At 41.9% G+C, this 15,728-nt stretch overlaps 1 protein-coding gene across 1 annotated transcript in view; it reads left to right on the top strand.

Moving 5' to 3' along the window:
- Nucleotides 1–1,778: 1,778 nt before the first annotated feature.
- Nucleotides 1,779–15,728, top strand: part of LOC106000610 — a 74,923-nt gene continuing 60,973 nt past the window's right edge. Inside the window, exons 1-7 of the mRNA XM_013035893.1 lie at nucleotides 1,779–1,880; nucleotides 2,019–2,185; nucleotides 9,935–10,223; nucleotides 10,598–11,407; nucleotides 12,348–12,575; nucleotides 13,564–13,687; nucleotides 15,170–15,642. Of these exons, the coding sequence (XP_012891347.1) occupies nucleotides 1,779–1,880; nucleotides 2,019–2,185; nucleotides 9,935–10,223; nucleotides 10,598–11,407; nucleotides 12,348–12,575; nucleotides 13,564–13,687; nucleotides 15,170–15,642 (2,193 nt within the window). The remainder of the gene's footprint in view (nucleotides 1,881–2,018; nucleotides 2,186–9,934; nucleotides 10,224–10,597; nucleotides 11,408–12,347; nucleotides 12,576–13,563; nucleotides 13,688–15,169; nucleotides 15,643–15,728) is intronic.

Raw genomic sequence — 15,728 nt, 5'->3', positions numbered from 1 at the left:
GTTCAGTTAATCACACTGACAAATGCAGCAGTGATATATACTGGACACCATGTGAAAAATGAAGCATACAACTTGTGGGTGGGGAAGAGAGGGAAAAACTGGGTAACATTATAAAAACATAAATGTACTCATTACCTGACTTACATAATGGTAACTCCTCTGTACAACACATTTAAAATGAACACAGACAGACAGACAGACAGAGATGCATTAACACCCAACACAGATCCCCAAGTTTTCTCTTATTTTTGAAATGTAGGGAGAAGAAGACTTAGAGTACTAGAGTATATAGCAATGGCAATGAAATAGAAATTGTTAGCTTCACCAGCAAGGAAACCTGAGAAATGGTTCAGGCAAAAAAGGCAAACTGCCCACATTCAGGAGATGCAAGAGCAATGAAAATACAGAGGAAAAGGAAAAAGAGAAAGAGAGAGAAGGGGACTTGTGCTGAGCCAGGACCACAGCAGATGTGGAAATGACCACAGAGTCTGGGGAACTTCTCACTGTCCTATGGAGGTGTGACCGGAGTGGTTCAGGAAGTGACCTCCGTGGATGAAGAAGTCACCACGGAGTGTGGGGTCCTTTACTGAATCACAGTCAGGTGACTGACAGGTGATTACTGGCTTCAGGCAGGTGAAGAGGAAGTGGGGAGGGCCTGTTCTCTTGGGCAGATTTAACAGAAATAGAGTAATAGATGAAGAGAACAGTATAAATGTTTCTCTTCTGAGCCAGCCACAGGTGGCTCACACTGGTAATCCTGGGTAGAGAAGCAACAAAGATTTTTACTTCAGGACCCAATTCAGGCTAGGTGCCAGCACTGATGCTCTTGCAAGGTCTTGTTGGCTACAAATACCAAATAGCATTTGCATCCTTACTTTTACAACTTACATTTGCGAAGCCCTTCCTCATAAATATATGCAGACAAATCACAGAACCAGCCACCATGGTGAACTCTGTGCAGAGCAGGACCCTATGCTGTGACCTTGGTTTCACTATTATGAGGAACTAATAGAGAAGACAGATAGGGAGACATGGACAGAGCGGGCACCACACAGTTGTACAAGTGGTACCAAGAATTCCCAGAGCACTCTGGACATGATGGGGACACAGCAGAGCAAGAACCATCCATACACCCACAGCTACCAGGATCCTCAGTGGGCAAGCCTGCTATGTTCACAGAAAGTCACAGATCACAGAACATCTCTGTCTAACAGTCCTCCACCTCAATATATTGATAGGTACATTCTGATGGTCAAGGACATGCAAGCACTGAAGAAGTTCAAGGTTCAGAGTGCAAATATCCAATTGGATATGTGCATTGACCTTGAAGTATTGATTTTTAATGGTTGAATTCAGGGAGACTGTTGGTAAGACCAGCAGCAGTAAATAGATGCATTAACCACTTCTGGAAACTTATGCATGTGCAGTTGGTATGGAAACCTGAATGGTTCATTTCAGCAAACTTCTGTGGCTCACTTGGCCCTGGATTGTGAGCCTGCTCATCCTTATGTTTGACGGTGCTCCAATAACTCTGATTGGGCCTTTTCTGGCCATGGCACTCTATGTCCATTTGACCTTCACATGGCATCTTCTGGTGTCATCCATTCCCATCATCCCTAGTGACCCTTGATTTTTTGTACTTTTTTTCTGTTCAACTTTTTGCTTTCAAACTAATTTGTGAACAACTCAACAAGAAAGGAATCCATCCCTGGAGTTTCATTATCTACAGACTTGGATGAAATCATGGTCCTGAGGGAGTGGAGAGGAAGATTGTACACATGTTTACTAACTTCTGTTTTGACCTTGAAGTTGGATCCCAGATGCAGAGCCAGAGGGCAGAATGGGCTCTGTATTCCTCTAGGACAGTGGAGGCCTCCCAGGTAACAAGAAGCCACAAAAACTGAAGATCCATTTAGACACCTTCCTGACACAGAAATCAGAGTCTGCATCCAGAATCGCAGCACCAGGTCAAAGCAGCAGCAATGTTCCCTGTGGCTCTGATACTGCTTCTCCTCCAGCATCCACAGCTGGTTAGTTCCTCTGAAGATGACAGACGGATTTGCACAGAGAAATCTGTGGTACGCAGCAGGGGAGATGTGGTCATTGCTGGATTTTACCCGCTCTATTCTTGGGAATTGTTGGTTCAAAGCTTTAATGACCCTATCCTGCAGCAACAGAACATTCAGTAAGTGATTTCTTGGGTTTCCTTAAATTGTGAATTTTCTCTTTGGGTTACAAGCAGAGGTGGGGGAAGTTTGGACACAATCACTGATGTGCTCTGCATCTTCTACATTGCCCTCACTACAACAGCTCTACTTCATTTCAGATTTTCCTGATGAATATTATTTTTCCATCCAAGGGTACAGAGTTTTCTGTCTGTCTTCCACTCCACTCCCCTTTCCAGAGATATCCCGACCACCCCACCATCACTGTGACTCCTCCACTCATCACTGTTACCCAGGGTCACTGGCGTGACCAAGAGTCCATACACAGACACTAAAGTGCAATGTCCCCATCCATAGTGCAAAGGCCAGGGAATCTTCAATCCATTCTGTACTTTACACTTTTCAAAACAGGACCAATGTTTGGACCTCCTTCATAGCAACCTTTGTTAGGGTAGACATGCAATTTCTGTTTCTGGGGCTATTTCATGTCAGCAAAGCTCTGGGAATGGGGAGATGCTGGACAAATCAGTAATAAGAGATTCAAGACATGTTTGATTTTTTTCTCCTTAACTAATGTAAGTAAAAGTCTTCCCTGATGTCCATGTCTTGGCCTGTGTCCCATGTCATTCCCAGAAGATCTGCTTCCATTCCTTGTCCTCCAACATCTTTCCAGGCTTCTTTATTTTTCCTTGCTCATAACTTCCTGAACTATATTTGAATGTTTTTTTGTATATATTGTCAGTAATGGGGCTTCAACTCTGGGCTTCAATGCTGCCCCTGTGCTATCCAGCTTAAGGCAAGTGCTCTACTGCTTGCGCCACAGTGCCACTTCCAATGTTTTGGTGGTTTATTAGAGATAAGAGTCTCATGAACTCTTCTGCCTTGGCTGGCTCTGAACCCTGATCCTCAGATATCACCCTCCTCAGTAACTAGAATGACAGGCATGAGCAAAGGTGCCTGGCTTTTTCATGTTTTACACACACTTTCATTCATGCATTTGACCCAGGTGAGCTCACTACTTTCAGATCTACAGAAATCTCTGTAAACTAAGGAAGTCATGGATGAATCTTCTCAGAAAAGCTGTGTGGAAACATCTTGTTTGAGGTTGGTTTAGGAGAGGAATATTTTATTAAATAAGAGATATGTGAGGGATATTGAAGCCAACTGAACCTGGTGAGGAAGTGAGTGAGAAAGATGGGGCTCATGTGTAAATACAGCATTAGAAACATATCCCATGGGAGGTGGGAGATGTCAGAGCTATCCTCTTCTCTGTCCACTCTCTAATTGGGCTGTGGGTTTGTGTGTGTGTGTGTGTGTGTGTGTGTGTGTGTGTGTGTGTGTGTGTGTGTGTACATGAGTGTGTGCATGAGTGTGTGTACTCTGATACTCAGGCGTCATCTCAAGTCCTGATGGCTGTCCGTTAGCATTTTTTCTCTCATGGCTGGCACTCTACCACTTGACCAACAGTTTTGTACCAGTTTCTGTTGAGTTGTTTGCACATAAGACTGTCACAGACATTCCTGCCCAAAGTAACTACAAACCATAATTCTCCTATATCAACCTCCTTAGTAGTTATAATTACAGGCCTTAGCCACCAGTTCCCAATTCATATTTAGTATAACTGACATTCTAGCTGTCAAGCCTGAGAGTTAAATTGTACACAAGGACATCAGCAAACATCCATGAGAGTTGAGAATCTATCAGAATTTCCCCAAAACGATTAAAATGAGTGCTAGGAGAACTCATTGTTCTGGAACATTCTTCATTCAGAGTGGCATGTGATACCATCTGGCCTTTGAAATGTCTCTGAATTACACCAGTGGTCTAGCTTTTTGCCTGTCTTCCCAGAAATTCCAGGCAACATTCAGTGTTCCTGAGTCTGTAGTGACTTCCACAATGCCACCACTAGAGGGAGCACAGGATTGAGGGAAGTCAGCTGTGAGGTGATAAACCACTTCAGTACCAGAGAAAACCAAAGGCAATTTTGGTGACAAATACTCTGTGGTTCTAAAAACTTCAAGAGAACTTTAATGAGTCATGGGTCCAAGTATGCCTCCTCCTGGGTGCACAGGGGGAACATATGCCTTGTCCACAGGGAATGGCCATGTGAGTGGATTCTGCCTAGCAGTGGCAAGATCTGTGTGCCTTAGTCACAGCTGTGGATACCAGAACTCTATTACACCTGGAATACCAACCAGCAGGGTCACCAAATCAGATGAAGATTAATGAAGTTTCCCTCTAAAAGTAGGGACTCTTCACTTGGGATCCTGGACTTGATCACAGAAAAAAAAATTCTAGACAAGTCACAACAGTAAGAAAATGTGGCAGAGCTTTCCTCAGTAAGGAACCAAACAAGCAAGCAGGTAGACAAACAGGAAGCAGAAAGGCAAAGACACACTCTAACTGAGGAGAGATACACAGGTCTTGGGCTGCCAGGGGTATTCAGATGGTAAAGGTGGGAGGACTGACTTCAAAGTTATGCAAACATAGTTGATTCACTTTTGTTCTAATCACTCCTGGTGTTAAACTTTCTGAATTTCTGTATGTTTTGGGCATTCTTTCCAGATGATTATCCTTGATGGAAGGTGTGCTGTTTTCTATATTTGGGGTAGGATGTTGCTAAAGTTTGGGGGAGCATCTTGGAGGAAGGCGTACATACAACAAGACAACTGCTATTTCAAATGATGAGAAACGCATCTCTCAGGAAGCAATGCAACCAGTCGTCTCTCTTTGAAGTAAAGATAGTAGCACTGTGTTTCTAAATCAAATGTTTCTAAGTTGCCTTCTCTAGGACTCATTTTTTCCCATAATTTATCCAGCTTCTTTTTGTGTTCAATGACTTTGGTCCCGTAATCTTTATTTTTTAAGTTATTTCTGGCCTTTTCTTTTTACTTTTCTTTATGTATTGTGAAAATACTGTACAGAGGGGTTACAACTACATGGGCAAGATAATGAGTATATTTCTTATCAAGCATTGTAGCCTCCTCCTTTGTTTCCCCTTCCCAACCCTTCCTATGCTTCCCCCACCCCCAATTGTCCCCCACCCCCGCATGGAAGTTGTAAAGTCCATTTTCGACATAAGGACTTGTACATCTCATTGTTGCAATGGGTCCACCTGTATCCCTATTTAAATGATTTGTTTTTCCCCTTCTCCTCCACAAATTATACCGATATGAATTAAAAAGAAGGAGTTGTACTGTGGGGGAGGGACATACAAAGCAACAAAGAAATAATCTTATAAATGTGTTAGGAACAATCACATGAAAGAAAAAAAACATTTGAATACATATCTTAGGGTTAATTTCCCTAATATCACCTTATCTGACCTTTTCTGCTTGACTCAGACGTATACTAGATATTGCAAATAAGGCAAACCATGGGACCTATGTTTCTTTGAGCTTGGCTTACTTCACTTAATATAATTTTTTTCTAAGCCTTTCCACTTGCTAACAAATGGGGCAATGTCATTCTTTCTGATGGAGGCATAGAAACACATTGTGTATATATACCACAATTTCTTGATCCATTGATCTACTAAGCGGCATCTGGCTTGGTTCCATATCTTAGCTATAATAAATAATGCTGCAATAAACATAGTCGTGCTGGTAGCTTTATTAGGGTCTTGTTTGTAAGCATTTGGGTAAATGCCCCAAGTGGGATTGCTGGGTCATGGAGGAGCTCTATGTGGAGTCTTTTGAGGAACCTCCACACTGCTTTCCAAAGTGGTTGAACAAGTTTACACTCCCTCCAACAATGAAATAAGTTTCCCTTCTGTCCACATCCTTTCCAGCATCTGTTGTTATTAGAGTTCTTGATTATAGCCATTCTAACTGGAATGAGGTGGTATCTCAATGTTGTTTTGATTTGCATTTCTTTTATGGCGAGAGAGGTTGTGCATGTCTTCATGTTTCTATTGACCATCCTTCTTTCCTCTTCAGAGAAGTTTCTCTTTGAGTCTTTAGCCCACTTGTTTCATTGGCAGTTGTTTCTTTAAAGATTTGTTGTTGGGAGATTTAATTTTTTGAGTTCAAGGTATATTTTAGATATGAGACCCTTGTCTGTTGTGTGGCTAGTGATGATCTTCTCCCAATCCTTGAGCTTTCTATTGATCTTTCTAGCTGTGTCCTTTGCCATGCAGAAGCTCTGCAATTTCATGCAATCACATTTGTCCAAACTTTCTTTGATTTTTTGTGTTTCTGGGTCACTATTAAGAAAATTTTGGCCTGTGCCAAGGAGACCTAGGGTTTCTCCTATTCCATCCTGTAATGTTTTCAGAGTGTCTGCTTTGACTCCGAGGTCTTTGATTCATTTGGAGTTGATTCTGGTGCAGGGTGATATATAAGGATCTAGCTTTAGTTTTCTACAAGCAGTTAACCAATTTTGCCATGACTATTTCCTGAAGAGGCTGTTTTTCTTCCATTCTATTTTTTATTGAAGATTAGATGGCTATAGGTGTGTAGGTTCATTTCTGGGTTTTCAGTTCTATTCCATTAGTCCTGAGGTCTCTTCTTGTGCCAGTACCAAGCTGTTTTGATTACCATGGCTTTATAGTAGAATTTGAAATTTGGTATTGATATTCCTCCAGCAGTGGTCTTTCTGTTAAGGATCATTTTTACTATTCGGGCTCTTTTATTGTTCCATATGAATTTTTGGATTGCCTCTTTTATTTCCTTGAAGAATGAGGTTGAAATATTGATAGGATCGCATTGAATCTGTAGATAGCCTTGGAAAGTATTGACATTTTCATGATGTTGATCTTTCAAATCCAGGAACATGAGAGTTTTTGCCACTTTCTAAGATCTGTTTTGATTTCCTTTTTCTGGATTTTAATGTTTTTATCATAGAGGTCCTTCACTTCTTTGGGTAATTCCTAGGTATTTTATTGTTTGTGGGGCTATTACAAATGGAGTTGCTTTCTTAATTTCAGCCACACTTTTCTCATTGTTGGCATACAGAAAAGCCATTGATTTTTGAGGGTTAATTTTATACCCTGCTACTTTGCCAAAGTTGTGAATCAGTTTGAGTAATTTGGGAATGGAGTCTATGGGATTCTTTAAATACAAGACCATGTCATATGCAAAGAGGGAGAGTTTTTCTTCTTCTTTCCCTATTTGGATCCCCTTTATTTTTGCATCTTGTCTTATTGCTGTAGCTAGGCATTCTAATACTAGATTGAAGAGAAGTGGAGAGAGTGGAAATCCTTTTTCCTGAGTTAAGAGAAAATGGCTTTAGTTTTTACCATTAAGTATAATGCTGGCTGTAGGTTTGTCATATACAGCCTTTATTGTATTGAAGAATGTTCCACGGATTCCTAATTTTTCCAGAACCTTCGTCATAAAGGAATGTTGGATCTTGTCAAATGCTTTTTCTGCATGGTCCCTTAATCTTAAGATATGTAGATGGATGAATGCCTCTCTATTTACTCTGAGCTTCCCAAACCTCATTTTTTACTACTCCATTTTCCCCTAAATAACTTCTGTCCCTTAACATTAAGGGAAGTAGATGGACAAGCTTTAAGCTTGAGTTTTTGAATTCCTGGCATGCATTAACCAGGCCTCATTTTCCTTAGTCTATCCTGCCTGAGTACAGCATCCACAGTCCACTGCAATCAAGACCAATACAGTGCTAGGTGAGCACTAAGATTGACTCAGGTTGAATGTGGTAGAAGTGCATTCATGGGCCAAGATGGCCACAACCATACACAATTAGTGATAGCTAGAATAGAATTCAGACTGTCTGGTGGTAGATGACTCACAGGTACTGAGATGATTATAGATCTCTGCCAGAGGCTGCACTGGCTATGGGGTGATGGCAAAGTTCTAGTGCTATCACATGGCCCACACTAAGCTATGGGACAAGATCACCATCTTCATTCCCTCTCCAACCCATGGGAAGTAGAATGGAGAACCATGCTGTGTCACAGCAGCTTGGTAAAGTTTGTAAAGGAAGACACAGCTGGGCACCGGTGGCTGATGCCTGTAATCCTAGCTACTTAGGAAGCTGAGATCTGAGTACCAGGGTTCAAAGCCATCCCAGGCAGGAAAATTCATGAGACTTTTATCTCCAAATAAACATCAGAAAACCAAAAGTGGCATTGTGGCTCAAGTGGTAGAGCGCTAGCCTTGAACTGAAGAATTCAGGGACAGATCCATGGCCTAGAGTTCAAGCACTACAACTGACAAAATAAAACAAAAAAAAGGAGGCCACAGAGCCATCTTGGTGAACACCGCCATTCTCTGAGACTCAATCTCCCATCCAGAAATCCAAACTTTCAGGTGCCCCACACTCCAGCTTATGCTGCCATAGACCAGTGCACATTAGTATCCTAGAGCAACCTACGTTTCTGCTTGGTTCCATGTTGAGCACTATCTTTCTAGGGCAATGGTCCCTGAGATTGTTCACTGTGCACCCGACTGGGACTGAGTCAGATTTCAACAGAATCACATAGCAACAGTGGCTTCACAAGGCTAAGCAAGAAGATAGGTGTCGGCCTACTTCAACCACGGTGGAAACTGATGGAAATGGCATTTGGTTCTGCCTCAGCGACCTTCCAACATCTCCTGAAAGATTCTAGCAGATGCTTGGGTGCTAGCATCAAACAGTGCTTCTAGTTACTTCTGGATTATTAGTCCAATCATGACATGCCTGACACAGGGTTCTAAGAGAAAACTCTGACCCACTCTGCCCTGCTCACTAGGAGATTGTTTCCCATACCTGCTGTCATTGACAAGATTGGAGGAGGGAGGTAGTGGCAGTGTCTTCCTTCTCTGTCCTAAACCAGCTCCATAGGAACAATCTAAATGTCTGGACACAAAAGTAAAGACTATAACCACTTCCCCAGCACTGGTCCCAGGATACAGGGATGGTGCTGAGATTTAACTTTAATTCTCTCCCTCCCAGCAATGTTAAAGGGTTTCTGTCGATAATGAGATAGTAATGCTGTTGACTGGGAGGAACATGGAGGCAGCTTCTTTCTTCCTTTTCTCACACATCTTTTTCTGTTGTTTTGTTCCATTAGAGAAGTACCCTCCGGTCCACACTCCATGACTCTCATCTCTTCTTTGTTGGGTGAGGCAATCTTCAGGTTCTCTCTCCCTCAGTTGCCATCTTGCACTGTTTCTGGGGAACCCTCTTGAATGATGGCATTCTCTAAATCAGCTTAGTGTGCCTCTACCACATGACATGAAATGAATTTCTTTGTTTTCTTTAATTTCCTTACAAGGTAAGATTCACTTCTTTGAAGAAGGGTGCACCATCGGAAAAGTCTGGCAAGAGAGCACAGAGACAAGGCAGCCTGTTTGCTATTTACTCCTGAGACAGCAGGCACTGCCTCCCTGCTCATATTGGTCGAACTCAGGTGGACAATGTGGTCCCAAGTAGAATTGTATTTCTTAAGAATTTTTTCATATGTCTACAGCTAATTCAAGTTAATGATTTGGGATGTGAGCTGGCCATGCCCCTGTGTTCCAACAGACAGCAGTGTTTTTCACATAGACATATGTGCAAGAGAGGAAAAGCCACCTTGCTCATCCCCCCCTCCTCTCTACAATCTCAGAAGAACAGTCACCTCATGTATGCTGATCAAGGCCTGTTTAGGAGCTCTCTCAATTCTAAGACTCCAAATTAGAATATGATCCTGTTGGAAGATAGAATCTACACATACTACTGTGGGTAGAGATAAGCATTTGAATAAAAAAAAAGTCATGAGATTTGCAGTTAATTATTTGTGATAAGCATATACCTACCCAAAACTTGTGACCTTTGTGCAGGATCAACTTAAAGAAATACCAATTGCTTCTCACCCTGCTGCTGGCTGTGGAGGAGATCAACAAGAATCCCCATCTGCTTCCCAACATGACTCTGGGGTTTGAGATCTATAGTGCACATTATTCAGGTACTGATCTGTTAGAGGATCCTCTCATCTGGCTGTCTGGGAAAAATAAAAACAGCCCCAATTACACCTGCAGAAGAGACAGCAGAGCTTTAGCAGGACTCACAGGAACCTCAAGCACATCTGTTCCAATCGGGACACTGCTGGACCTCTACAAACTTCCACAGGTGAGGTTGGGAGAGGTGGGCAGATGTGAAGCTATGTCCACATGGACCCTGTCCAGGACAGGCTGAAGAGGTATTTTCACGAACCCTTCCAAATGCATAATCTCACAGGGAAAAGACTCCACAAGTGGGTGGAACATACACATTTTCTTTGCTCTAAATAAAAGGAGAGGTTTTAAGAGAGGAAAGGATGACCCAAAGCTCTGAGGCTTATGCGTACATGTATGCAACGTGCTTGGCACATGGGAGATTACTTTGCAAATGGGATAAGCAAACTTTTGCTCCCACCTTTGCCAGTTGTTGTTTAGCTTACATCAGGACTGAGAATTGCCTATTACCATCCTCTTCCTGGTGTTGTGTTCATTTTTTCCCTGTAGTTCACTTTTGGAACTTTTGATCCTCTCCTGAGTGACCATGGAAAGTTTGGGACTGTTTATCAGATGGCAGCCAAAGACTCATATCTAGCTCTGGCCATGGTCTCTTTGGTGCTTCATTTCGGCTGGACCTGGGTGGGACTGTTCATCACTGAAGACAACTATGGTGTGTGGTTCCTCTCAGAGTTGAGAGAAGAGATGGGCAAGAGTAGAGTCTGTTTTGCCTTTGAGAACATGATCACTTACAATGCCTTTATAGATTACTCAGATGATCTATCCAAGTATCGCCAGCTAATGGACTCATCAACCAATGTGATTATCATTTATGGGGACAGTAAATTTCTACTAAGCTTTATTTTTAAATTTGGGCACATTTTAATTACAAGGAAAGTCTGGGTCATGAACTCACCCTATGACGATGCCACCATTGGTAAAAGATATTTTCTGGTCCACTCCTTTCATGCATCTCTCACCTTCTCTCATCATCATAGAAACACTTCTCTGTTCACCAATTTCATTCTGACAGATACCTTGTCAAATAACTTAGGAAATAATTCCCTTCCTAGGTCATGGATTCAGTCTGTTTATAACCTACTGATTAAGTCTGACTGCAGAGACTTGGGGCACTGTTCATACAATGCCACACTCCATTGGTTGCTGAGGCACATTTTTGATATGACCATGTCAGAAGAGAGTTACAACATCTTTAATGCTGTGTATGCCTTGGCCCATGCCCTCCATCAGATGTTTCTTCATCACATGGAAGAGCCATCCGTGCACAATGCTCAACCAAGGGCATTTCTTTCTTCACAGGTAATGGCTTTGCTTTTAGGTGACCTACTCTAGGCATAGTCTTTCTATAGAAGCTTTCATAGCAAATGAAACTAGGTCATCTGGCTTCATTTTGGAAAATACAAGAAACATTGGGCCTGTCATGCTCTACATGAGTGAATGTAGACCTGTGAAGACAATGTTCTTGAAGAATGCTGCATCCATGAAAAGGAAGTGCTGTGTCTTCTGTCCCCATCCTCACTATGTGTGGAAAAAGCCGACCCCTTTTCAATATATCCAAATTGTCCTTGTAACTTTTTAAAATAACAGATCAAGGTGACTAATTCTTGAAAACCTAATATTGTCTGGACACAAGTGGCTCACACCTGTGGCTCACTCCTGACTACAGTTAACTATCAAAAAGCCAGAAGTGGAGCTGTGGCTCAATGGATAGAAGCATAGTTTGAAAAGAAAATAAAACCACCTCAATTTGAGTGCCTAATTCGTGAGTTTGAGTCACAGGATAGACACACACACACACACACACACACACACACACACACTCACACCACAATAAACTAAGTCTTGCTTACGGTAGTCTTCATACTTGTCATAAATATTTTACTATCCTACTTAGTATATTATTCACCTTATTTCAGACTTACTCTCTGATCACAATCATAAAATCAGTGATTGAAATGCAATTGAGAGTCTTTGAAGTCTGTCATATGATAATTCAATATTTTGTTAGATGTGCTGGAGTTTCATTCTCTTGAAATTGAGTTTCTGCATCCCATCCTGGATACCCAGATTTTAGAACTTGGTAACACTTTAGTCTGCTGTGGGCCTGCATTTGATACAGTAGGTTGGATTCCTGTGGTGTGTGTGAATCAGGGGATGGCAATGAAGAGTAATCCATTGTTCTGGGGTTCTGTGATAATACTGGGAAGCACTTCACCATACTATAATGTGTCCCTTTTAGCTGCATCCCTTTTTGAAGAAGATCCAATTTACCAATCCTGTTGGAGACCAAGTGGTTTTGAATGAGGAAAGGAAATTGGAGGCAGAGTATGACATTAAGAGCTTTTGGAATTTTCCAGAAGGTCTGGGACAAAGGGTGAAAGTTGGCGAGTTTTCTCCATCTAGGCCATATGGTCAACAACTGATTTTGTTTGAAAATCTGATAGAGTGGCCCATAGGAATTACCAAGGTGAGTCATTTCTACTTTTTTTACTTTCTCCTTTAAAAAAAAGTTTTTGTTTTTGGGAGTTGTTTTTGGAAGGGGTTTTCATTTTCTTTGTTCGGTTTCCATTCCCATTGTTTTTGGCCTTTTTCCCCCCTTCTTTTTTTTCCCCCGGGTTTGTTTTTTTTTAGGCTTATTTTCTTATTTTTTTTTTAATTAGGCATTAGTTTTCCCTTTTTTTTAAGGTTTTTTCATAAAACTATGGTTCAGTCGTGTACATTTCACCTTCATGCTTCTGGAATTTTCTTACTAACAGATTCATGGAGGGAATAGGGTAACATTTCATTATCAATATGTTGTTCTGTGTTTGTATATTGAATATCATAAAAGCTAAATGCCACCTGTGAATCATCTTTCCAACACTGTGACCAAATACCTGAGGGAATCAAATGAGAATGCAGAAGGGCTTGCTTTGCTTCTGCCTGGAGATTTCAGACCATGCTTGGGTAGATTGTTGCTTTTGGATCGGTGTTGACACAGGTTGTAATGAAAGGAGCATCTGCCAGTGAAGTTCACCCACCTCATGGCAGCTGGGAAGTCAAGAGAGTGAGATGTGAATAACCCTGGGTACAGCAGCACCTTCAAAGCACTTAGCCGTGCTTTAGAGTGTGGATTTAAAGTTTCCCTGAGTTATGTTCTTCTCATGAGAGAAAACACATCATCACCTCATACAAGAATGGGATGCAGGGTTAACTCTCATTTCCTAATTTCCTAGAATTAACATCCACCTCTTCAAGGCTCCATGACTTCCTGATAGCATGAGGGGCTGGATGTCGAGGCCCCATATATTCTTCAGGTCATGGTATATGAAACTGTAAGAAAGCTCAATCAATTCATTGGTTGTATGTTTTTAAAGTTTTTGTGTTTTGATGATCTTTTTCCTTAAAGTGCTGGAGTGTCTGGGATGTCAGGTAAAAGGATGAATAGTCACTACCCTTCATCTGAATGTTCCCAGACTCCTCAGTCTGTCTGCACTGAGAACTGTGGTCCTCGATTCAGGAAGGCCTCTCTGGAGGGAAATGCTACCTGTTGTTTTGCCTGCATTCTTTGCCCAGAGAATGAGATTTCTAATGCGACAGGTTAGTCTGTGACTTATAGAGAAATTCCCCATCTCTCCTTCTTAACCTTCAGTCCATCCAAACCAGTGGAGTGATATACAATAAAACAGCAGGAACACACATGCACCTTCACCCAAACTTCTATGACTACCGTTGACCATACTTCTCCTTAGAAGAAACAACCCACTGCCCCTCCATTACAATACCCTGTTCCCCTCTCCTCGGTCACATGTTTTTTTTTTTTATTTAAAGAAAGTATATAAAAAGAATTAGTTGTTGATGTTTGAAATGACATGCAAATCTAAATGGAATTGTGGATGTAACAAACTTTCATTTGTGTATGCTCATTGCCACTCTTTCCTAATTAAATGTTATTTTCTTTTTAGCATACCTAAAAATACAAGGGGTTTGGGGGCTTTTTTGGGTTTTCTTTTGTTATGATCACTCCATATCTGACACTGGCCCTAGGTTGACTAGCAATTACTGAATTATCATTGATTCAGAAGTAGTTCACCATCTCCATTTCGTGTCGCTTCTCCCTCCTCAATCTGAGCTTTCCAAGATCCTCTCATATCAGTGGAGGAGCATTGTTCTGTTTTTAATACATTTTTATTGTTAAAATCCTTTACAGAGGGGTTACACTAACATAGGTAAGGAAATGAGTACATTTCTTATTGAGTATTGTTGCCTCCTCCTTTGTTTTTCTCTTACCATCCCTTCCTTCCAACCTCCCCAACTCCTCCTCCCACAGATCAAATACTCAGGAAGTTTATGTTTGGGGTGAGTAGTAGGTTGAGTTTAGGATTAAAACTTCTTTTTAAATTGAAATGCTTGGGCTGATTCTGTATTTTCCATCATTTCTTGAATGAGTAGCAGAGAGCCAGAGTGGTATGACCTGTCAAGAATGTAGCAGGATGGCTAGGTAATTATATATTATACCTGAAATCCAAGTGACTCAGGCAATTGAGATTTGAGGATGGAGCTACAATGTAATGATGAGCAGGAAACTCAGTAAAAAACTTTTCCACAATTAAGCACCAAAAGATCTGGAATTCTAGCTGTGACTCAAGTGGTAGGGTGGTAGTTTTGAGAATGAATACTCAGGAAAAATTCCTAAGGGCAGAGTTCAAGCACTGGATGAAAGACAGACAGACAGAGAGACAGAAAAAGAAAAGAAAAGGAAGATAGAAAGAAAGAAAGAAAGAAAGAAAGGAAGGAAGGAAGAGAGAGAGAGAGAGATGAGGGGGGATGTGAGGGAGTGAGGGAGGGAAGGAAGGAAGGGAGATAAACAGAAAAAAGAGAAAGGTAAGAAGGAAAGAAGAAATGTGTGAAGGAAAGAGAATTCACGTGAACATATTTTGATACAGAGAGTTATACTAGTTGGTATTGAGAGCAATACAGGTCAACTGGTGAATCAGGGGAAATGAGCAGCTTGAGTAGAGGAGGATGTGAGAAAAGAGAAACATGGAACCCATACTAATAGTGATCCTCACTCCTCACCAGACATGGAGCAGTGTGTCAGGTGTGCAGATCATCAATTTGCCAACACCCAGGGAAACCACTGCCTCAGGAAAACTGAGAGCTTTCTGGCTTATGAAGACCCCTTGGGCCTGGCTCTGGTCTGCATGGCTCTCTGCTGCTCTGCACTAACAGCCGCTGTCCTTGGGGTTTTTATCAAGCACCAAGACACCCCTATTGTCAAGGCCAATAACCGGGCCCTCAGCTACATCCTGCTCATCTCCCTCACCTGCTGCTTCCTCTGCTCCTTGCTCTTCCTTGGCCGTCCCAACACATCCACCTGCATCCTGCAGCACACCACATTTGCAGTGGTCTTCACCGTGGCTGTCTCCACGGTCCTGGCCAAGACCATCACTGTGGTTCTGGCCTTCACACTCACTGATCCAGGGAGAAGCGTGAGATCATGGCTGTTGTTCGGGGCTCCTAACCTCATCATCCCCATCTGCACCCTCATCCAAGTGACTCTCTGTGGTGTCTGGCTGGGAATCTCTCCTCCTTTTGTGGACATAGATGCACACTCTGAACATGGCCACATCATCATCCT

Source organism: Dipodomys ordii, unplaced genomic scaffold (genome assembly GCF_000151885.1).
Source record: "Dipodomys ordii isolate 6190 unplaced genomic scaffold, Dord_2.0 Scaffold230, whole genome shotgun sequence".
Taxonomy (NCBI): domain Eukaryota; kingdom Metazoa; phylum Chordata; class Mammalia; order Rodentia; family Heteromyidae; genus Dipodomys; species Dipodomys ordii.
Note: the sequence above shows the minus strand (reverse complement) of the source record. Positions and strands in the feature narration are given on the sequence as shown.